The sequence below is a fragment of the Rhinolophus hipposideros genome (genome assembly GCF_964194185.1).
Source record: "Rhinolophus hipposideros genome assembly, chromosome: 9".
Classification (NCBI taxonomy): Eukaryota; Metazoa; Chordata; class Mammalia; order Chiroptera; family Rhinolophidae; genus Rhinolophus; species Rhinolophus hipposideros.
Window position 1 is genome coordinate 34,512,301 of NC_138055.1, and position 24,741 is coordinate 34,537,041.

The 24,741-nt window shown below is 33.0% G+C and overlaps 1 protein-coding gene across 21 annotated transcripts in view; it reads right to left on the reverse strand.

Annotated features, from left to right (window-relative positions):
• Positions 1-382: 382 nt before the first annotated feature.
• The window catches only part of C2CD5 (C2 calcium dependent domain containing 5), an 82,751-nt gene continuing 58,392 nt past the window's right edge, over positions 383-24,741 (reverse strand). For 9 of the 21 annotated variants that reach the window (XM_081058404.1, XM_081058399.1, XM_081058402.1 and 6 more), the window contains 13 exons: positions 24,472-24,636; positions 21,999-22,139; positions 20,028-20,091; positions 19,583-19,644; positions 19,268-19,366; positions 18,684-18,773; positions 17,932-18,019; positions 16,864-16,950; positions 7,844-7,894; positions 6,846-6,947; positions 5,356-5,546; positions 2,566-2,712; positions 383-1,840 (listed from right to left, as the gene is read on the reverse strand). In XM_081058404.1, coding sequence (XP_080914530.1) covers positions 1,709-1,840; positions 2,566-2,712; positions 5,356-5,546; positions 6,846-6,947; positions 7,844-7,894; positions 16,864-16,950; positions 17,932-18,019; positions 18,684-18,773; positions 19,268-19,366; positions 19,583-19,644; positions 20,028-20,091; positions 21,999-22,139; positions 24,472-24,636 — 1,419 coding nt within the window. In that variant the 3' untranslated portion in view covers positions 383-1,708. The remainder of the gene's footprint in view (positions 1,841-2,565; positions 2,713-5,355; positions 5,547-6,845; positions 6,948-7,843; positions 7,895-16,863; positions 16,951-17,931; positions 18,020-18,683; positions 18,774-19,267; positions 19,367-19,582; positions 19,645-20,027; positions 20,092-21,998; positions 22,140-24,471; positions 24,637-24,741) is intronic. The other 12 variants (XM_081058393.1, XM_081058392.1, XM_081058389.1 and 9 more) reach the window with 2 other exon arrangements.

Below are 24,741 nucleotides of genomic sequence, written 5' to 3' on the forward strand. Positions count from 1 at the left end.
ATCACAAACTCTGCTCAGCTGCCTCAACTATAAAATGGGACTTAACAATAACATCTACCTCATAGGGTTTCTGAAAGGATTAAAGGGATTAATACAAAAATATATTTGTTAGACTATCTGGCATATAGTAAGCATTCAACAAACAGTAGCAATTTTTATAGTGCTATAGTAAACTTTTACAAATCAGTTACTTGTGTAACCCATGAACATAAGCTCCACAAGAGCAGGAACTTAGGTGTGTTTTGTTCACTGCCTAAAACTATGCCCTGAGATCCAGGAGGCATTCAAGAGTTACTAAATGAATACCTACCTGCCAAAGACACAAAGTGCCACAATTACACATATACATATATTTTCCCCCCAAATTAATAGGGCTTTGCATACAGTAGATGCACAACAGATGTTTATTGATTGGAGGAACGAATGAAGATGATCAAATGCAAAGTGATTTCAGACTACTGACAGTACTACATCAAGGAAGCAAAGAAGAGATTTAGGAATATTCCTGTTTATCTTTATAAACTTTTATTTAAAAAATAAAATTATAAACAAAATACAGAAAAATATTGACACCTGTGATAACAAGAAAATGACTTCTAATATTTAGGGCAGTTTGTTATCCTGGAAGAGCAAAATCATGAGTTTATAAGAAATTTTATTGTGCAAAGGAGGGATGTACTTTTTTAGGTTCATTCATAATAGGTATTTGGCATGGACAGAAAAAGTGTTTCTATGTATACATTCAACATTTTGCAGCATATTTACATTCAAGTTACATTTCCAAATTCTATGCCAAATACAGTCTAACTCACCATCAAAAGTCCCTAAGATATTACTAAAATTCTGTTTATTTGGTAGGAGTACATCATAATTTTATTAGGAAATAATTTTATATTCCTATTAGTATTTAAAAATCAAGAGTATTTTAACTACTTCAGTAAAATTCACCGACCTTTTCTTCCCTGTTGAAGCCAAGCCTCTTATAGACAAATTAAGCACCAACTGAAATTTGGCCAGTTATGAAGTTATACAGAATTTTTTCCTCCCTCCTTAGAGATATTGTTAAAACTTTCAATGAAAGGACACTGGCATTGATAAGTTATGTCTTCTTTTATAGTACCTAAGACGTAGTATGGATCCAAGCTGCAGAATTTTAACTTCTTATTAAAAGATGACTGAAGCACGGTTTCCTTTCAGTTGTGATCAAATTCCTCATCAAAATAAAACACATTAAGAACTCCCCCATTTTCTGAAAACTTTTCTCCATTTCCCCCACACATCCTTCAAATCAGACTATTTACTCATTAACAACTTGTGAATGTGTTGCTTCCCTTTTCTAAGTTACATTGGGGTAGCTATCCTAGTTTCCTGATGATCTTTCCATTTCATTTTGTAAATTACTATTTTAATAAAATCAACACAAATTACAAATATCTTCCATCTTTGCTACAGTTCTTTGAGAAATTTATCCTAACTTTCTGAAGGGTTAAGATTCCATGGGGCCTGTCTATCTATGCTTGGGAAACAAATTGTCAAGATTAGAAAATTCTCATGCCTCCAAGGGATTCTAGACAAATCAATCTACTCATATCAATCTTAATTATCTCAAATCAAGTTGAATTTTTAAAAAGTCTAGTAAGATGATTAATGACAAAACAATGGAGACAGATGAATTTCATTTAGTTGAGCTCTTTCTTTCTAAGCTACTTCAGGTTGTAACTTCTCCTCCAGTACATGATGATTGGCAGTTGACAGTAGGTTGCTGAGTTGATACCACTTCCAATTCAGATTCACGAACAAAAACCACTGCGTCACCACTTACATTTATAAGACACTGTGCCTATAAGAACAACAGCACATGTTCAGTCACAAATTCAACAATACGCTCATATTCTTCTGCTACATTAGGGGCACTATTCTATTGTTACACAAGCATAGGCTTATAAGTCATCAAAGAAAGGATAGATAACCCAATAGAAAAATGAGCAAAAGATAAGAAGGCAGTTCACAGGGAAGGCAAATCAAGAAACCCATTAATACAGTTATTTAATTTTTAAAGGAATCTTTAACAATTTTAAGTGAATTATCTTAACAAAACTGATAAAAGAAATTTATTCTAAAATTCAACCTAACCACATTCCTTTGCCCCATTAACAGAATTATGCTACTCATTAAAAAAAAAAAACCACAACAAAAAACAGTGCGACCCAACCATGGTGTACTTTCCACCGTTTTAGAACGGCATCTAAAACCAGAGGGCATTTTTAACTCCTCAGTAAGCCAGCACTGTATTCAAAAGACCCACCAAGACGGTGGAAAGAGCAGTAAATTAGGAGCCAAACTTCCAGAAGTATGTAGGAATAATAACTAGTACCTGGGATGTGAAAACAGCATCTGACCTATGTATGACAATGGTTATCAATATATTCATTAGAACATGTCCTAAGCATCAAGAATCACAAAGCTCCAGAAAGAGCAAATCTCTTTAGTGGGGGAGGGTGGCAGGCGGGAAGGCCATGGGGGAAATTTGCAGGATCCCGTCAGAGAGCTTTAACTACATCTCACCTGGTTCTTATTTGGATTCTCCATGAAGACACACTGCTTCATTATGTAGGAGACAACAGCATTCCCTCCTAGTGCAGCAACATGAGCTCTCACCATTGCGAACACTTCAGCAATAAAAGCATGGAGAAAACCACTGACTCCTCCTTCCTACATAAAAATGCACAGGAAACTCAAATTCTATACATGTACACAGGAATGAATATAAAATGTCAAAGAATATATATTAAAACACCTTAAATGATCTTAGTAGAATGCATAATTTTAATATCCTTCATAATGGGCATTTACTGAATGCATGAACAAACCAACCAACCTTCAGTAAACATTCTATGATAGGGATGACTGCCCCTATTGTACAGATGATGAAATTGAAGCTCAAAGAATTTGTAATATGCCCATGACTAGCTATGACTGATCCCATAGCCAGTGAGTAAATGGCAGAGCAAGAATTCAAATTATTCCTTCATCTTCAACAGCTCCCTCTATCAAACCATTCCCATCATTATTCGAATAAATTGATGGTAAACAGAAACAATAAAACCTCCCTGCTATCCATATTTCCCATTCTGAACCATATTCCAGTCACGTTTGCCCTTTATCCGTTTCTCAAAGGTGTCAAGCACTTTTCCTGCCTCAGGGTTTTTGCACATACTGTTCCTGAGGGCACCTCACCCACTTTTCCACCAGGATAACTCTTATTCAATTCTTCAGATCCTGGCTTACATGGAACTTCCTCAGAGATACCTTCCTGGACAGCCTAATCTAAAGCGAGTTTCCCCAGCATATTCTCGGATAGCCTCTGTTGTATTTCTTTAGTTTACTTAAACTCACTAGTAGTTATATACTAGTTGTATAATTATTTGTTTAATGTCCACCATGCTCCAGTTCCACTGGACTGTAAACTTAGTAGGTCAGCAACTGCATCGATTTTGTTCCCTACTATAGGCTAACACCTAGTTCAACAGGCGTGTATACTAAATATTCCATACTAAGTATTGCTAGGAATGACATCCAGTACTTTGAAGACTTTTTTCATTGTTCAAAAACAAACAATACAGAAAACAAAGGATAGCAGATTGCTTAAAATGCTTTTCAATCTAAGCTTTTCACAAATTTTATTAGAGGTTATTTACAGTCTAGGAAGAAATTTCCAACTTTAAACTGGAAGTGCGAAACTGAATGCACTGTTAGAAAAACATTTGACTAGATCACCTCTTTCTGAACAGGCTATGTATAATTTTGTAAAAATATCTCTTTTTGTAATTAAGGAATTGAGCTGTTTCAGCTGGTCTCCAACACAATCATAGCTTAGTACATTTTATTTTCTTTACTTTTATTAGTTTTCCTCCCACCTTTTAAATCAAGAAATTCTGATGGCAGAGTAACAGAGGGGTAAGTTTGAAAAGATTTTAATGACTATAAGCAAAATATTCATCAAGCAATGAATCAATTTGGTATATTTATGCCATACAGTTAATATTATAAATCTTGGTTGAAGGAAAAATCTACCGTGAAGCAACATTTTGGGGTATGGTTGCTTAAGCAATAGAGAAGACACTTAGGAAATAAAACTTTATGGATTTAAAACTCTGCAATATGCATAGGCTATTAAGAGCAATTAGAAAAAGTTAATTCACCAATATATGCCAGCTTCTCACACCCAACTTTCTTTGTCAAACTTAAATGGACTTAGAAGTGTCACCTATTTTAATTCTATATTAAAGGTTTCTGAGAACATCTTCATTAAGATAGCTTCTTTTCCATCTCAACACAATTAGAATATGATTGAAAAACTACTTTATCTTAAAGGAAACATCTGTCTAATTAATTTGTCAGAAATCGTTTACTCATTTACACACAAAAAAGTCTCATGTTTACACTGTGCTGGACACTGTTATGTGAGGCATAGCAGCACAATTTTCAAAAACAGTATGTAGGCTGTTATTTTTAACAAAGTATAAAAACAATGCTGGTGAAACAGTGGGAAAAAAGCATAGCTAAGTCATCTTTATAATGAACACACTGAAAAAAATACAACTGCTGCTAAAGTAGAATTTAAAGAGTTTAATGGGTTTCACATCTCAATCATTCAAAAATTTCTCTATTCATATTAATTTGCTCAGCAGCTTGTTCCATAAGTAAGACAACAATATAATTTTTTATTGAGTTGAAATTCCTGTGTAATGAAAAACAGTAATAGCCTGATTAACTTTGATTACATCAAGTAAAATATTATAACTGTTATTTAAAATACAAATTAAAGTTTAAAGATATGCAGTGTAAGAATTTAAATAAAAGGCATTCTCACATACTGATGGAGTGAAAGAAAATAAGTAGCCTCATTCTTTTCCATAGGGAATTATATAAACTATCCCCATAAATAACACACCTACAATATTGTTCCCTCCTATTTCTGAATATAACCCCTTAAAAATTGCTATTTAAATATGTTGGGGAAATAACTACTCAGAAAACTAAAATTTTCTTACAGGGCTATTTTAAACCTCTAATCAAACATGGGTAAATTTGTTTTATTTATCATATGATAAGGATCTAGAAATTTTAATAATGAATGGGTTTAAATTCAACACAACTCATGATAATACTAGTTATTGTAGAAATTTGGTAAATCTAATCTGGAACCAATTCAGACAGGTTATGAAAAAAATGATGTGTATGTGAGTTATTTTGGGGGGAAAATTTTGATTTTAAACATGTTTGCTTTTTGTCACTACTATCTTCAATCAGACGAAATTCACAAAAATAATGAAATAACATCTATAAAATTACCTCACGTAGAGACGTGGTTTCTCGAATGAAAAACATGTTAATTATCCCAAGATATTTTGTTATTTTTGCTCCAGGAATGAAAGAAAGAGGAGTCATCTTAACAACCCCAACTGTAGAATTTGCACAAGGTGGAGCAGAACGATTCCGGAAATTTCCTTCACCCACTGGACTTGCTTTTTCAACTGTCACAGCTAAAATTGAAGAAAGAAGAGAAAGCATCAAGATCACATGCTAGTAATTCAAGTATTCCCAAAGGTTTCGGAGTAAGTGGTGACAACATTCAGCTGTCTGTGAGGCTAAGCCATGTCATGAAAGAAAAGAAATTATCATGCAGTGCATGCAATTAAAAAAGAGAAAGAAAAACATAAGAAATGCTGGAATGGAATTCTTTTGGAAGAAAAATGGCATTCCTGCAAAAGAAAATGTTGATGCGGTGTAGCTACACATACAATGATCGTTATAAAGTGAAGAAAAAGAAAAAGCGGCAGAGCAATTAAAAATTATCTGCTGTAGGAACAAATTATTACAAAGAGAGTGTGAAAGTTGTTATATTTCCCAGTTTTTTTCCATCTTTTTCAGATGACTTCAACACTGTCAACTTGTAGATAAACCTTATGTTAACTAGTTGCAATAGGTTTCTTTTCCAAACCATTTTGATCAAACTCATAATTTTAAAAACTTAAAAAATGACCTTGGCTGTTTAAAAGTTGACTGTTTGTACAATAACAAAAATAATAATAACTACCACTTATCAAATAACTATTATAAGCCAGACATATATATCGAATCCTTAGAACAACCCAGCAACATTGGTATTATTAGCCCCATTTTACACATGAGGAAACCAAGGCTCTGAGAAGTTAAATAACTTGCCCAAGGTCACACAGCTATTAAAATGGCACTTCTAGGATTCAAAACCAGATCTGGCTGATTCTATATCCTATGATCTTTCCTCTAAAACATAGTTCCTTCCCTATTAATGTAAATTCTTTCACTCAAATACATTTACCTCAAAATCTACCAAAACACATGCAGTATAAATAAAGAACATATAATGATCCTGAGTCTAGCAGTGAGATAAGAGTTAACTACTTTCTCTCCAGAAATACCTCCTTCTTTCAGCATTCTGGATATCACACTTAGTAAACTGACATATGTCATATGCTACATAGTACCTTGGGTCCTGGGAGAGTGTCTCTTCAATAAGAGCTGACAATTCCCTTCCATTAGATGACAATATCTATTTATATACTATTAAGAACACCTTCACAAAAAGTAAAAATTTAGAAATACAATTCTACAGTTAAAAATTAACAAATCTAAAGGCCCTGCAATAACTTTTGCTAAATGACCATTAGAGTCCGCAGCTTTCACACTCCAATACATGATTGATTGGCAATATTATTACTGGGTAGAAAGGTCTAGCCTTCACCGCTGGGAAATCAGGGATATGCTTCTCAGATCATAATGTGGTAGAAACATCCGCCTACTTGTCTTAATTGATCCGCGCCTTATGGTCTGAGCTTTCAGTTTAATGAGCTCTATCCAGCTGCTGCATCTGTCTGCAAAGGAACTGTAATCAACTGACGTTGCTGGAAACACAGACAGAAAACAAAAGAAAAAACAAAGAAAAAAAATATGTATGACGTCTCTTACTCGTCATAACTCCTTCCGATGAAGTAATTTAACTGTAATTTAGAAAAAGAATGGTCCTTATCACGTCAGGTAAGAGAGGCAATAAAGAGTCAAGCTTTAGACACTGATTTGTCCAAAACCAAGTTCTCAGTTAGCTGGCTGAGCATTTCTGGTGTGGTCTCTTAGGGAAAATGAAGTGGGGTTCAACAGAAATTTCAAGTGAAAAGACCATATACTGTGTTTTCACTAATTTTATTTACCATTCTTTTTACTTCACAATGTTTTAGCAGTTTGTATTTTAGAGCTTTTAATTTGCCATCCAAACTTTGTGAATAACTGCCTTCCCTATTTCTATACTAAAATCAAAACTAAAACTAATGAGAATCAAATGTTGAAAAATATTTTTTTAAAAATCAATAGTTGACTTATCTTTTATTAAAATACCTTCTTTCTACCATCAGTAACAGGAAAGCCAAAGGGTTGCTTTTATCAGTATTTTGTTTCCATGTATGATTTTGGTAACAAAGCTTATGATTACTTAAGATACGGTGGGGGGGCAGATGTGAGCCTGAGTTCTCCTTTTGAAAAGAATAACTTTTACTACCACTAAACTAAAAAAATAATGTTAAAGAGCTAAAATTTTATTTTTAGAAACTGGGAAACTATTAAAATGCTAAAAAATGTTAAGTATTAGTTTAATTAATATTTTTAAGGCATACTCTAACTATAATAAAGCCACATTTAGGTGTCTATTCTATTGTCCAGTGCATTTCTTCAATGTCTGTATGTTTATGCACCACCACACTAGAATTTCACACCTTTGGTGACTATTTGCTTAATTAGACAAACTCACCTCTCTGTGCAGCTGGTATACCTGAGTTAGAACTTGCACTCTCCAGGTGTTCTAATAAGACAACATGAACAACATTAGCTTGGATGCTAAATACAAGCCAGTATCTTTTCTTTGCTGTTTGTAAATATTCTCGATAAGCCAGACAACTAGAAGGAAATTTTTATGGCTTCATTATAAAAGCAAACCAAATAGAAGTATTTAGGTTTAAAAAGCAATTTCTATTGATATATGAAAACTAGCTCCATTAATAAATACCATGCCAAGGAAGACTACTTGTTACTATAACAGAAAAAGTTTCAGAAATTTTAAGGACGTGAGAAAACATAAACACAACAACAAATGTTAGTATGATGAAATCAGGATGTAAGAAAACTGAGCAGAGAAAAGGGTCAATGTATTGGGAAGTAAATCTGAAATGAAATATGGAAGGGAAATATTTGTGGGGGGAAGAGCCAGTGAGACAAAAATTACACACAGGGCAATGATGGATGTCTCACAGATAAACACAAGCTCTTTGCTCTTCACTAGCCATAACCCTCCCCCTCATTCAAGGACTTCACTATCAACAGCTCCCTCTGGTGATATCAAAACTTTGTGAAATGAAAAAGTGACAGCTAGCCATTGAAACAACTAGGAACCCCAATCACTTCCCTTCCAGTGACCTCACAAAAGTAGACCCAGAATTTTCCCTGATTTTATATTGTTACTATAGATACCTAAGGTATTGTACAAATTTAAACAATACTATAAAAGAAAAAAAAACTTTATCATCTATTTCTAATGTTCAGGCTCTATCTACACTAGCATATTTGGAATAGTGTTGTCAAGTTAGGAATAGTGTTGAAATAGTGTTGTCAAGTTAGAAATAACTCGTAAGAAACACTGAGAATTATTTGGGTCAACTGGTTTAAAAAAAATTGTAAACTAAGTAAATACATATTTTTGTCTCTGCCTAATGTGCTGGTCTTTGGGTAATAGTCTTAAATTAATAAAAGCTATACTTTTCAAAAATAAGATTTGTACAGAATGTTTCTGGTAATTGGGTGCAATGGAAGTTTCTCCCATATCACCACACCATTTTTTAAGTCATATGAGACTATCAACTAATAATGGAGAATGTACAGTGCTCTTACAATACAGAGCTGATGAATACACGGGATCACTAGGTGGGGTGCACAAAATGCCTTGAGGGTGCTATGCTGTGGACATGCCCTGACAATCATGCCCTCAGCCTGTAGATCTAGACAAGGGGAGTCCTCCCAATTTAGGATCCTGAGGGGCACTGGAAGCCCAGGAGGAGATGGAACCTACAGGAACAAGACCAGAAGAGAAGTGACATTCAGAGGCTTACCAGATCTCTAGGGACAGCTCAGCACAGGGCCAGACCCAGAGGCCTAGCTACTCCAGCTAGGTCCCAGGGCTCTCATATAGCCCATGCAGTATACTTGGTGAGTGTAGAATTATAGAAAATATAGTTGGCATTAGGAATTCTGTAAATTGTTTTTAAATGTGGAAAAGGGGGGGGGGAGCTAAAAAAAAAAGTGAAAATTACTAAAATGAAATCATCTTCTATATATCAATATTAGCTGTGTAAAATGGAATTCCCCAGTAGCAACTGTATATAATTTAATGGCAAATGCCCACAAAAAGAGCTTAAACATACAAAGAATCTGTTCCCATCTCTAAAACATATCAAATGAAAAAAACAAAGGTACACAAATGTGTAAAATATGTGTTTAAAAAAAAAGGAAAACTAGGATATCTTTACAAAGACAGATAATAAGATAATAAGTTATCAAGAGTAGCTGCCTCCTGGGAAGGGAAATGAAAAGAAAGGGAGCTTTATTTTGGGTGATTTTTTTTTTTTGTAGGATTTGAATTTTTCACCATGTGCATTTATTTCTTTTCCAAAAAATTTTTACAAAGGATGGGAAGAGGGAAAATACAAGTGAGGGAAAATGTTTATACCCTTCCATCAAATATGAATGTATCTAAACTAAAATCTGAACAAAAAACCACAAAGTTTTAAAATTGGAGACATTATTAACAGAAAGGGTAAAAGAGGTTTTTTTTAATCTCTCTTTAAAAAAGCAGGTTCATCTTTTAACATGCTTGCTATGATCTTAATTTTTCTCCCAGAGAAAAGGCCCAAGATGAGCGGGTCCTGGCAACAGATGAACATCAGCACCTCGGACTGGTTTGAATACCTCATATAACTAATGACCTCACGTTCTCAATCACTCTGCTCCTTCAGATTACAGTTTGGCTTCCCAGGTAGTAGGATTTTCAAAACAGACGGTACTACAGATATAAGCTGTCTGGCTCACTGACAAACTAGTAATTCTGGTTAAAAAGAAATAAAAAATACACACTTGACATCTATGCCAATACTAAAATAAAACAAACAAACAAACAAAAAAAAACACACTACATTTCATATTCAGGGGTAGAAATCTTATTAAAAGTCTGCCAGGCTTTGTTGAGGCGTTAATGCTCAGTTGTGGGCCATCTGTATATGTATTTGGAAGAGTTGGAGAAAAACACTTCTTATCTTAGGTCCCCATTCTAGCTGCAAAGACAGTCTCAAAAGCCACACAGCAGCCCACTTCTCTCACGATTTCCTTCCCTGCTAAATACAAGAAAAAGATCACTTTGCTTTTTTACAAAGCACAAGTGTTAACTTACTTGTTATCCCCAAATAAATGACCCGACAAAGTTAGCAAGGCAAACAGAACATGCAGTTTTATTATTCTCTTAGTACACTAGCAATATTTAACAAGCCCTACAGGTGTGGGGAGGGCACTAACCTAGGTTAAAAGTTTAGTGTAAGTGAGCATATTGATGACAAAAAGAAACAAAATATGGCAAGGATTCTTCCTTCTTTAATTACACATGGTCCAAAGCTTCTAAAGTTTGCGGCTTCTCCATTCTCTTATGTAATTTGTCATAACAAATGACGAGGTATTGATTAGCTATGATCAAGTTCTACACTGACCATTACCTGTTCTGACCACTTATTCACTTTGTATCATTAGAATTTACAGAGCATCTTTGCTCTGATAAAAAGTATTTGAGACAATTCAGGTCATCAAAATTACTAAAACTGAAAAAATTCCTGAAACTCCTGAAAAGGTTCTTTGGCAGATTAAATCATGTGCAGTCTGGAGTCTTCAAAATGTATGCTGTATTTTCCTATTTAAACATTCTTGTTCTAAGTTACTATGATCAAAATGTGTGTTTATGTTCCTCTAGGCATTTCTATCATCTATAATGCATTGATTGGCTAAGTCTTATAACTGGCTTAACAACTGAGTCAGATGTTTATAAACATCCAATATAAACTATGTCCATAACGATATTCAAATATTGGTGGATTGATAATGAAATTGCCATGTTATAGTTAAAAATTATTAAGGCATAGAGAAAGATATAAATAGCTTCAATTTGTATAGTCCACAAGGGAAAAAAATTCACTATAATACACATGTAATACCTCATTAGAGGACAAAAATAATTAGCTTCTCTATTTGGGTCATTAAAGTTTCCAACTATTCTTCCTGTAAGCATCCTGAAAATCTGAAAATGGTTCACCATTCACTTGACCCAGAGAACCCTAAAATATCATGTAAAACAAGAGGTTCAAATCTTATTCAATTTAAGAACAATCGTGAAACTGCCAGGCCATCATGGATATGCATATCCGAAAAGCCACCAAGTATCTGAAGGATGTCATTTTACAGAAGCAATGTGCTCTTCTGTTGTTACAAGGGGGGACTTGGTAGGTTTGCCCAGACCTAAGAGTGGGGCTGGAGTGAGGGTCAGTGGCCCAAAAAGAGTGTAAACTTTTTGCTGCACAGGCTTAAAAATACAGAGTGATACTGAACTTGAGGTCTTAGATGCAGACTCTCTGGTCACTGAGCAGAACCAGTGAACGAAGCTCCCAAGAAAGATGCTGCACAGAATTTACAGAGCTCGTGGGCGGGTAAACCCATACATGAGCTACCCCTGCCACATTGAGATGATCCTAATAGAAAAAGGGCAGATTTTTCCAAACCAGAAGAAGAGGTTGCACAGAAGAAAAAGATCTCTCAGAAGAAACTGAAGAAACAAAAACTTAAGGCCTGGGAGTAAATTCAGCATCAAATAAATGCTAATAAAAAAAACAAAGTCCAACTAAAGATGTACAACATCCTAAACCACTTGTCTTTTTTCTTCAGTCTACCTTTTCCATTTTCCTGCATCCATTGCTAGGTATCCACTCCTCCTCTACCATCCTTTATATTCTCTCTTCCAAATTATCCGTTTTCTGTCAGTAAACCAATTAAATCTTTCTTTGCTTTTTACTCTTTTTTTTTACTATTTACTCTTCCTCTGATTTTGGACTTCACTGTCCTCAAGCTGCCATAAAGAAGCTAAGATTCCTTAACCCTACTTCTTCATCAATTCTCTTCCCTCTTTCCCTTCCTCCCTCTATCCCTCCTTTCCTTCCTTCCCACTTCTTAGATAACTTTTTCACACATCTCTGTCTCTTCAGTTTCTCCTTTCCTCTCACTCTCCTTCCACTCAGAATCTTTCCCCTTTCAGAACTTCTCATGGATTGTTGTGGCCATAAATAACATGGAGAATTGCAGTGTTTTTTATTGTTGCTAATATTTGGTCATTGTGACAAAATATGTTGTTCAAAATAAGAGAAAAAACAGACATGCACTGAATTGTTAATATATACAGATATTTTAGTATAAAGAATTATATATACTTGTAAGAAATCAGAACCATTAGTTGGCAGGAAAAAAACAAAAGCTAACTTTGGAGTTTTAGGAGTATTTCTAATTGCTGGTTTAAAATGTGAGGCAAGTCATTATATTTAAAGTTAAATTATCTTTTAAAATCAAATTTAGTTTAACAAAAATAAAAAGAAACTCTTATAAGCCTACAATAAAAATAAAAATAAAATTTCTGAGGTGTATACCTAATTAGGGAGTACAGTATATTAAGGGTATAAGCTAACTTGTTTTCTTTTATATTAAAATCCAGATTTTGACCTATGCTTGTCACATTAGTCAGCAGCTGCTTAATAAAAAGAGTACTCTGCCGGCCTAGCTTATGCCACTGACCAAGAGGAAATTATTCCAGCATAAAGCAAAATGAAAAAAAACTTTCCTTCTATACACGTCTATCAAACAGTATATAAAAACTAAAACTGACTTAATTAAACCTTTTTAAAGTCTTAAACTCTCAGAATTTTAATGAAAATGATTATCCTATTATACATGAGATTTATAAAGTATTTGAGATATATTTATAGTGATATATGATTCACACATTTTTGTCATTAATGTAAGTTCTTAAGCTCCACATTCTATCCGCTATCTAATATCTGAAGATTTAGGTCTTTAGGTATACATGTAATTTTCATAAAAGTTTAGCATATTGCTAAACTTTTATGAAAATTACATGTATAAAATTCTTGAGATTAACTACAATCCATGAGAAAACTCTTACTGATTTTTTTTACATTTCACCCAAATTATATTCACTTATTTAGATTGCCCATTTTTACTATATTTGCTTTTCTTCTGTGTATGTCATTTTTAAAGTCTCTTAAAACCATTTCAGAGACAACACAACGTATAATATGAATTTGAAAAACATCATGAAAGCGGTATAAAAAATTTGCTATAGCCACGTTCTTTCTCATAACACAGCCTTATATGTTGATGCCACATCATCTATGATCCTCTCATAGTGTTCATCAAAAAATTTTGATGACCTTCACATGATGTCCTTTAAGATTTACTTTGGCTCAGCATCTTTTAATATTTTCAAATCAGAAAAATCAAGATAACTAGCAAGGTAACACCAAATCAACCATAAATTTGAGACATACATCGAACTATTTTGTTACCTTGAGAAACAAAACCAAATATAACAAAAGATGGAGGAAAAAAATTGAACATGGATGGACAATTCAGGCCCAGGCTTACTCTACACAGAGAATTAGGACACATATAATTAAAGCATCTTTTCTCCACATAACAGTCATTCATTGTCAATAACACAAAAAGTTTATCTACAAGTGAAAAGATGGAAGTATTAATAAACATACTGTGCTTAGTTCTTGAAACTACTGTCAACATAAAAGGAAATGAAAAATTTTAACAAATCATCCTATTTGTGATAAGAACATGAAAAATAAATCAAAATCCAAAGTTTTCAGAATTAAAAAAAGAGCTCTTATCAACTTAGCTAAATGACCTAACAAAACTATAAAATTATGCATTTATTTACTTCTCAGTGTTAGTAGTTGACCTTTAAGCCTCTTGTCGTTGCACATAAGAAAGTAGGAAGTTTTCTGCGCATTTATTCCTAGAACTCTTACCTTTCTCTCTCCTGCCTGTTTCCTCTAAATTGCTGTACTGAACTTTTTCCAGATATTTCTATTCTCTATCCAAACTTTTCTTCATGTTACAATGCCCATTATTACATTCATGTTATAACAGTCCATTATAACATTCTGCAGACCTTTTCAATACCCAGCCTATCCTCAAATCTTCAAAAATACTTTTAAGATAACTTTTTCAAATGTATTTGTTATAGTCCATGTCCTCCTGAAAAGACTTAAGGAAACAAAGACAATAAATAAGCATGCAACATAAACCACAATTTACAAAACTACTTACAAAAAGGTACAGATAAACTTTTTAGTGTTTACTGATGATTTTGAAATGTAATACTGAAGAAAAAACACATAGGTCTTTCAGTTGAAAACGTGAAAAGTTTTATATACATTAGTATCAGATGTGATGATATCTGAGGATGATGATGATGATGATGATGATGATAAAGGTGGAATGTTCTGATTCAGTTGTTTTCCAACTTTTTGAAACGCTGTCTTCAAACAAAATCACGTATAGAAAACCGATACGTAAAAGCACACACAATTGAAGCTGCTCTAGTTCACAGACAGAACCAGGGGGTCGAGACCTGTCCTCTCACTCTGCCACACTTCTCAGGTCCCTTCCCACCTTGCCTTCTGGAAAGCCATGAGGCATCTTTGAAAATTATTCGTTTAACTGATTAGAAGTTATTTGGAAATTTTTTATTTAACTTAATAGAAGTTCAGTGTGACAACAAGCATAGATTTTGATTTGTTTTTAATAATAGGAATATGTTAATAATTAAAGAATCATAAACTATAGAAACTCAAGGAATCAGAGAATCTTAAAGGCTAGAGACAACCTTAATACTTTCATATTTTACAGATAAGGAACTGAGGTTTATAGAGGATAACTGACCCAACTTCTCACACTTCACCAGTAGCAAAACTGAGAAGAGATCCCAGGTCTATTGCTTTATCTCTCCACCTCATGGCCCCTCTCTATAGTCCCTGAAATGAACTGCAAATATTTCAGGTATTATTCAGATATGACTTAGTCTACCCAAATGCTTTCCTTCTTCTTCAGTTCACAAAGTATCTATCATTTGTACAAAATATACTAATGACCATAAGAAATAGTAGTTTTAATTACGCTCGAAAACATTTTGAAAGCTACTACAGAAACTGTAAGTTATACACATAAGGCAAACTTACAGAATTTAAATCTAATCTGCAGAATTCAGTAGCTATTGACAATATGGTAGAGTTGAGTTAACAGGGACCGTACGTACACAAATATATATTCCTATAGATTATCAGTTGATCAAATCTTTGTTTGTTGATTGTGTCTTTGGTTTTGTTTTTTTTTCCCTCATTGCAGGGTCAGGATAAATGAAATGACACCTGTGTTAAATATGAATTTCTGTATAAAATAGGTATTTTTAAAAAATCCTGTTTACTCAGTTAAGGAATATTTTGGCAGTTCTGCTTTTTGTTCTGGAAGCTACACTTCATTTACAAATCTGAACTGAGATTATCTTTGGATTTGATCTTTCCTCTCTATTCTTTCAAAGAAGTTGAGGTATGCAAAAATTTTCCATGGAATTCTAAATCAGAATTTTAATTTAGACAAAAAGGAAAAAGTTACCATTTTAGAAAGCTCAGATTTTAAAAGTAGCTTACCTTTTCATCTTCAAAATATGACACAGGCTCTATTTACCTACATAGACAGAGCTTGCACTGACTTAGTAAAGACTCTATTGACATATATCCAATAGTGAATATAAAACTATATTGTATTATACCTAATTTGGTGTCAGATAAGTAATTGACAAGTAGAAATCATAAAATATATTCACCTGTATTATGAAATATATATATATTAGAAAAGCCAACTTGCTTTTAAATAATAAATGCAATAAAACATTTAGAAAGAAACACAAACTACATTTATTGTACATGTAATGCTATGAAATAAGGTACAATAATTCTGTGAATCTTATAATAAAAATTGCATGGAAATCAGAAGAAAAATGGAACAAACTATGTTTTCATTTTTCTCCGATTGCACAGCTCTGAGTAGATTTACTGCTGTTAAGGTAAGGGACAATCATTTTGCATTAGAAAAGTGGCAGCATATTTTAAGTATCTAACAATGTTCTTCAAATATAGCCAAGGCACCCAAAAAACAAAAAGTACATCCCTTTCTTACATATCCATCCACCACCCAAAACCTCTGCAATACCTTCTGAAGAAAATAGGTTCTTGTCATTTTCAAAATGAAAATTTTTTTAAAGGTTCGACTGTTGCTGGAAAAAAAATTTTACCAAATATAATATAAATACCAAATACATCACTGTAAGTAATTGCTTTGGGAAATCCAAATCTCTAAAAATAAAAGTTTACTATATTTGAGATGTAAAAATAGAGTATCATACGAAAAATTACCTTAAAAATTTATGATGAGATTTGAGAAATTAAAAGAACATCACTTTCTCCCCTTTATGAACATGAAGAAACATACAATGAGGGAATAAAGAATAAGTCTTCATCTCAAGATTAAGTAAGATTGCCTACAATGAATTAACAGGTGAAAGACACTAGAAACTAGGATTTATGTTTGAATTTCCCTTACTTAACCAACCTTTAGCTGGTGGAAAAGGATGAGAAGGCAGCGAATCTGAACAGAGTTCCAGTGGAAACTGCAGAAGTTCTTCATTATCTGTAGAGGCTTGTGAGGCAAGAAAAAGACTAGTTATTTAGTAATATTTTTTTTTAATTAAGGAACTAGGATAACATATACATACACCCCCAATTTATTCTGGTTATTTTCTCCTTGGTTTTTCCCATAGGGACCCTTCATCTGCATGATGCTAGTGTGGTGCTACCTTCTCTGGTAGGACTGTTGTGATATTTAGAAAGGATAATACTTATAAATCTCTTAGCACAGTGCCTTGCAAATAATAATGAGTGCTAAATAATAATTATTATCTTACTCTTTGTACCTTACTAGTTCTATGATATGTAAACCAGTTATTATCTATCTTCTTTGATGAATATCTGAACACATAATCATTAAATACATGTCTCTATTTGGTATTAATTCAATGCTATACATGTAGAATGTAATCAACTTAAAAAATTTTAGACTACCCATGAATATTTTATCTAGCCAATAAGTCATTAAACTTTAGAAAGTATACTATTTACTATTTCCCTCTCCTTTTTTTTCAGAACACATAAATGGTTTCTAATAATTTGGGTTTCTTTGGAATATATTAAGCATGGTACTTCCTAAATTTTACTGGATCAATGACAACTCTGAGAATCTGTTGAACACTATGGGACCTTTCCTGAGAAAAATATGTGATGCTTAATACATCAGTAGCTTCTCAAATGCCTTGAGGACTTCCTTAAAAGTCCTAGAATAGGGGTCTCCAAATTACTGCAGAATTAATACGCTACCATGTAAGTCTATGTAACAATAGCATTCTCAATGTAAATACCAGTCAACCACCTATCCATGTGTGACAAGTATCAAGTCAGCCATATGTTTATCCACACAGTTATTCTGATAAAGATAAACAGAAAAAGTGACAGATTCTCTTCAAGAAACACGTCATTTTTATTTAATCTACTTATCCTCTATATTTTGCCACTCAACTATAAGATAGACAAACGTGAACTATGCTCCCATCCATCACAGGTTTACCTCTTTGCAATGACTTTTCAACATGTGTTTTTATGGTCTGTAAAGCCTGATTTTTGTCAAAAGTTATCGCAACTGCTGTGACTGTAACCTAGAATCACAGAAACAGTATGATTAACAAAATAATCATTGCCAGAATAAGTTTTTTACAAACCTTTTTCAGTACCATGGAACAACTTACACTAATCGGCTAATTTGTCTTTCTTAGTTAAGATTCTCAACAGAATTATACATCAACTCAGTTATTCAGACGAGAACTAAGCCCGACATGTATAACTGAACACAGATATTTCAGAAAGAGCCCAAGAACCTTAAAGATGGGACCTGGAAAAATCCCACATAAGTACACATCCTATTGTATGTGTGCTGGAGCACATATATGATTCCAACAGCAGATAACCAATTAATAAAAATGAAACATACACGATCTGATTCATACTAACATGTTTTAAAATATTTTGAAGTAAAACCATTTATACTTATTTAATTATGGCAAACTTATAATATTAAAACAGATCAGATAAAAACCAGAAATCTTCAGGGAATATAGTCAATATTATTGTAATAACTATGTATGGTGCCAGGTCGGTACTAGACTAATTGAGAGGATCAATTCGTAAATTATATAAATGTCTAACCACTATGCTATACACCTGAAACTAATGTAAAACAATATTAAATGTCAACTGTAACTGAAAATAAATTTTAAAAATAAACTAAAAGTCTTCTTTAATAATAGACTGAATTTTGATTACCTGAATTAATTCATCTTCAGGCAGAGATACTGTAAAATTTACATGGCAAAGGCAGCAGGGGATCATAGACCGTAGTTTAAAATACAGGCTCTACAAAATAAAAAACATCAGTAATATCATTTCTTTTAATTTAAAAAATTTATAAAAACGGATTTTTCAATGCATATTATAGTTAGGTAAATGAAAAGTTTAAAAGGTGAAAACAAAGGTCACCCATTTCTATTTTGTCTATTCTTACATTATGAATACATTTTTAATATTTAAGTAGACAATAAGATTTAATCATATTTATCAATAAGTCATAAAAAATATAAGAAGTTTTTAAATTTACATATATACAATAGGTTTTTATGAAGTTTAAAGCTGTGAAATAATTAAAACATTTATTTTATAGTATCATATATTAAGATGGACGGGTCAACTTTAGCATTTTACCTAATGGCAGAGTTAAGATTGATATGAAAATAAAAATAATTCAGACCACAACTGTGTAAGGTGTTCTAGACATATATATACTTTTCTTTTTTTAATTTCATGATTCTTAGGAGTTTTAACTAAAAAATAATTAGTGAGAAGGTTCCTACCTTGAGCAAATTTTCGCAGAGGTCATTAAAGTTCTTATTAAGGGCTTGATTAGTCAGGTTAAGGCTGCTTAATCGGATTACTCTTACTGATGTGAACATCTAAATATAGGGAGATATAATAGCACGTCATTTTATTATTTTAACTAAATACTGTAACAGTTAATAAAACCAAATAATGAACAATAATAACTAATGTGGCATGAAAAAGGGTCACGTTTTAACTGAAATGAGGATGTCAAAAAGAAAACATATTAAGAAGGAACTTGCTAAAATCATTTGGTTTTATTTGCTTAAAATTAAGAATGAAAGGTTCACCTGTATTTCAGATGTCCAATTATTTATGCCAGGCATAATTTCTGTATTGCAACTATAAAAGCCTGTCAAAATAAATTATAGTTAAAATATATGATAATATTTCATTTATTTTTTGTTAAAGAATAACATTTTTCAATTATTACATGAAGTTCTAACTGTAAGATCCATTCATCTTGTTTTTCTAAAACTTTATACCTTCAGAAAACTTTAGACCACCTTAATAAATTATAAGGTTTTTAAAAATGTATAATCATAAAAGGATTATAAATCAGTTCACTGAAGTTCTAACATAAATATTTTTAAACTATATGTTCTCAGCCTTGGAGCAGCAAAGCATGTGACATTGATAAAGCCTTTAAAATAGTCAGTACCATAATGATTACAAACTAAAATACTGATATGTAAAAAAAGAAACTTATCTCAAAGGTAATTTTTTTCTGTTTACCTGAAGGAGGAGGAACATCAGTAAGTAGAGAATGTACATCTTCCATAGCATCTGTGTCATCAATCTAAAAATAGAAAGATTAAAACTATTACATAAGTAGTAAATATATAATAATTTCAAATTTAAAACGTTTATTATTTACTAATTAGAAAGCAAGAGTCAAAAAAGTAAAGCCATTTTTCCCTAAGTTAAAATACAAAACTTGAAAAAAATTTTCTAATATCTATAAATTTCTCCACAGCAATTATAAATACTTCTAAATAAAATATTTTATAAAACATATTGAGTTTTTAAAAACAGCTTTTTCTCAAGCCTTTGTGATGGCATGCTTCAAAATACAAAGATGCCATAAGCAATCATTATCTCCATTTGTTTAAATTAATAAAGAGCAATTTAAAAAAAATTTTTGACTCAATCCAGAAATGCTTTAAAATAATTACATAGGAATAAATGTAAAGGCATGTCTAAAAGAAAATACTATTTTTCTTACATCACAATATTTCATTGTGAATAATGAAGAGTGAACATATTCAACTGGATATATATTGACATTCATCTGTGTCAATATATCGAGGAGTCGAAGTCCTGGCCCACACAGTCTAAGCTTCCTCTCCCATCATCCCTGGGACTTCCAAGAACCACTGTCAATTCCACGTAAATTTCGCTACCCACAGTCGTGGCATACTTCAACACGTTATTTCCCAATTCCACATGCAGATCTCAAGCATTCTCCAACTACAACCCGTCCTTTGTCCTTTCTCTTACTGAAGATGCATCTTGCCCTCAGTCTTCTGCCCACATTTGAAGCACTTCTGTTCTCTACTTAGGCAGGATCCCAGCATCAGAAATATCAATAATGCTGTAGATCAAACTTCAGGCAACACTAAGAATCACCTGGAGAGTTTGTTAAACAGATTCCTGGCCTCCACCTTGAAATTTTCATTTACTAGGTCTGAAGTAAGGCCCCCAGAATTTGTATTTGTCACAAGCTCCCAGCCAGTGCTGACACTATAGTTAGCCACGGCTGGCCTACTTTGAATAAGCACTGCTCTAAAGACTACCCTGGACCCTTTTACCTCCTTAACCTGACATATTCTTTACCAATCTCCATTTTTTCCCCCATTATCAGACTGTAGGAAAATATGGGGAAAAGGGCACAAATCCATCCAGTTTGAGTTTTCCACAAATTAACACTCTTACTTCAAACTTTGTGCATCTCTCATGGCTGACATCCTGATCACATTCACTAACACTGTTCTAGATTCTTCAAACCTCCAGTCCCATTCCAATACAATTCTCCATCAGCTTCCGACTTCACTGAGATCAAGGCATCTGACTTTTTATCTCAACTGGCATCTTACCAGAACATTTCTGTGTATCTTATTTATTTTCCTTTCCTTCAATATCAAAGGAAGGTCATCTATCTCTTTCAAAGCTAACTGTTCTACAGGGGAGGGCAGGGGAAGCAGATTTGTGAGGGAGGAAGCTCCATAAATCTTTCATGCCACATTTATTCTCTAGAAAGCTTGTTCTGAGTATATTTCTATAATGAAAGCTCAATTATATTTTCTGAATTCAGTAAGAACACACTTTGTTCAGAATTCATAGTGCTTATATCATTACATGTAAAATGTTATAGTAACACGCTGTAACACGTAAAGCAGGTAATTATAGTAAGTGAAAGAATAACACTTTAATTTCTTATTCAAGTTTGTAAAAATATCTCCAATAGTTAAATATTTAATTTTATTTTAATCCATACATTGATTTTTCCATGACCGTTTGTATCAGTCATCTGGCATTGAAAAAAAATACATGACCAAATTCTGATACATTCAAGTTTGTTGTAATTTCTATAATAATTTTTTTGATATTTATAAAGTTGTAATGATACAAAAGTATCACATCAACTGAAGATCTGATTGTAAAAATGTACATCTGATTTTCTAAATACTTAGTCTAATGCAATACCTCCAAAACAAAAGCATCTTTTTTCCCATGTGAAAGGTCCAATTCTGTAACTTCATCAGAGCTTTCTGACTGAGATCTTAAAAGTCTCGAGCGTTGTCTTGGTTCTGGGATGGGTGATCCTATAATCTCTTCAGCTATCTCCTAAAAGAAATATAATTGCTTTATATTAGATGACTGTATTTTTCAGGTTTGGTTTTTTGTTTGTTTGTTTGTAAATGGTAGTCTTTTATTTTATTTTTTTAAATTGAGGTTTAATTGACATAAAGCATTATATTAGTTTCAGGTGTACAACATAATGATTTGATATTTGCATAATTCAGTTTGGTTTTACATTTTTATACTAATAGACAATTACTGAGAGAGGGAAAGTCTATAAAATATATTCAAAGTCTGTATTTAATTATATACTTTATGATTAACTTCTTATAGAGTATGTATATAGCTATTTCCTTTAATTGATAATAGCAGCCTTGACACACTAATCCAGAAATACACATATAACTTTCACAGACAGAGCAAGGCATTACTGATATCTATTATACAGACAGGAAACTACAATGAGTAGGGAACTGATAGTCCTTCCAGTTCAGAAGCTATTTCTATTGAGCATTTAAAAGTCCTAATAGCCCATAAAGAATTAAAGATTTATGTCCCCAGATATGATTCTATTCTTCTATATCTTTCCTTATTCAGTGGTAATTTTTCAAAGCTCCACAAAGTAAATGAGGAATACAATAAATGTAATGTGTGTATGCATGTGTATGTACACATAATACATATATTACACATGTATTTGTTGTGCAACTTAGTTAGCTAAATAAACTTCGGTCGTTACAATAATCACCTATTACATAGCCAAAGATCAAAGGTAACTAGAGATTCTAAATATTTCTTGTCAAGGAATATAGGGAACATGGATGTGGGAGCACAAATACAAAAGGCATAGCCTTTTGTTGATGTAACAGTCCTATCTTTTTAAAAAGCAAGTTATAAGAAAAAGTTTTTCAAAAATATAGTGCATACCTTACATAAGACTGCCACCACAGTTTCATAACATAGCTATCTATGGAGTACTTTCACATCCATTTATCATGTTTGCACTCCAAATGATCCTGCCCTATATAAATTTGACAGGGTGCCTATTAAATGACTACAAAATGAGAAAGAGCTGCAATTCAGAGGTAAAGTAGTTTGCCTGGGTTTGAAAACTGGTAAGTGAAGAACTTGTCAAAATCATTCTTTTGACTCCGAATGCAGTGTTCTTCCTAACAGATACCATCCTTCTTTTTATAATTTTATAGTAGTTCAAAATTTGGTTATGCCTCTGTTCTCTGTATCACAGACCTAACATATGTAACTATCTGGAATTTAATGTACCTTAGATCCATAATGAAGTTTCACCACTGGTGCTATTCCAAATAAAAGTTTTGCACCTTATTGTGGTACTTCTGGTTGAATTATCTCCAGTTAAGTGGTACTGCACCTTTGCCTTGGGAACATTTCTCAATGTACTGAGAAGCATTCACTTCCTCTGGGGCTACCTTCCTAAGGGAAGGACTACTCTGATCCACATTTTCAGGGTGGGCATACATTGAAATCAAAAAAACAAAACTGTACTATGAGTAGTGGCCTGGTACACTGACTTTGTCAAAGAAATTCTGAGATGTTACGCTAACAGACTGTAATGTAGTCAGGACCTGAAATAAGGAAAGACACTGTAGAAGATTCATAAATTGATTAGCACTTTTATAGAAACAGTCATATTCAACACATGAAATCCACATATGCTGAGATTTTTTAATTCATACAAGATTTATTCCCTCCTTAAAACAGTACTACTAAAACAGAAGTTCAAAAAATATTTATTGAATGGATGAAGTAACTTAAGTCACATTCACTAAATATGTCTATCTTCAAGGGGCTCACATTATAGTAAAGGAAGACAAGGTTGCTGGTTCAATTCCTGCAAGGGATGGTGGGCTACGCCCCCCTGCAACTAAAGATTGAAAATGGCAACTGGACTTGGAGCTGAGCTGCGCCCTCCACAACTAGATTGAAGGACAATGACTTGGAGCTGATGGGCCCTGGAGAAACACACTGTTCTCCAATATTCCCCAATAAATTTTTTTGAAAAGAAAAGCATACCAGGAGGAACTGTCCTAAGCATTAGAAATACAGCCCTAATGGAGCTTCATTCCACTGAGAGTAACAAGCAATAGACAGAAAAGGGGATAGGAAGTACCAAAAATTGACAGAAGAATTGCAATTTTAAATAAGGAAATCAAAGTCAGCCTCCCTATAAAGGAGGTATTTGAGCATAGACATAAAAGAGGTAAAAGAATCACTAATGAGGAGAGCAAATCTAAACACTGAAAAAAAAATCTTTAATGTCCAAAACAAGATAACCTAAAAATATACTACTAACATCTAAACACTAACTTATGTATTCACAATACGGATTTATTTTACTTGCCGGAGGATTGATTTCATATAACTCTTTGTTCTTAGCAATCGTGTCATTTATCTTCTTTTGCATATGAGATATATGCTGTTCGTATGAGCCATCATTTGGAGTCTTCCCAGCAATCTGAATTCCACCAGGAGTTGGTAATGCTGATAAATATACACCTGTGGCCGACTTGTAAAAATAATGGGGAAATAATAAAAAAACACCAAAAAAAGAATAACAGTCCTTAAGTTTTCATATTTAGGAACGTGATCTTTGCTCTAGGAAAAAGATAGT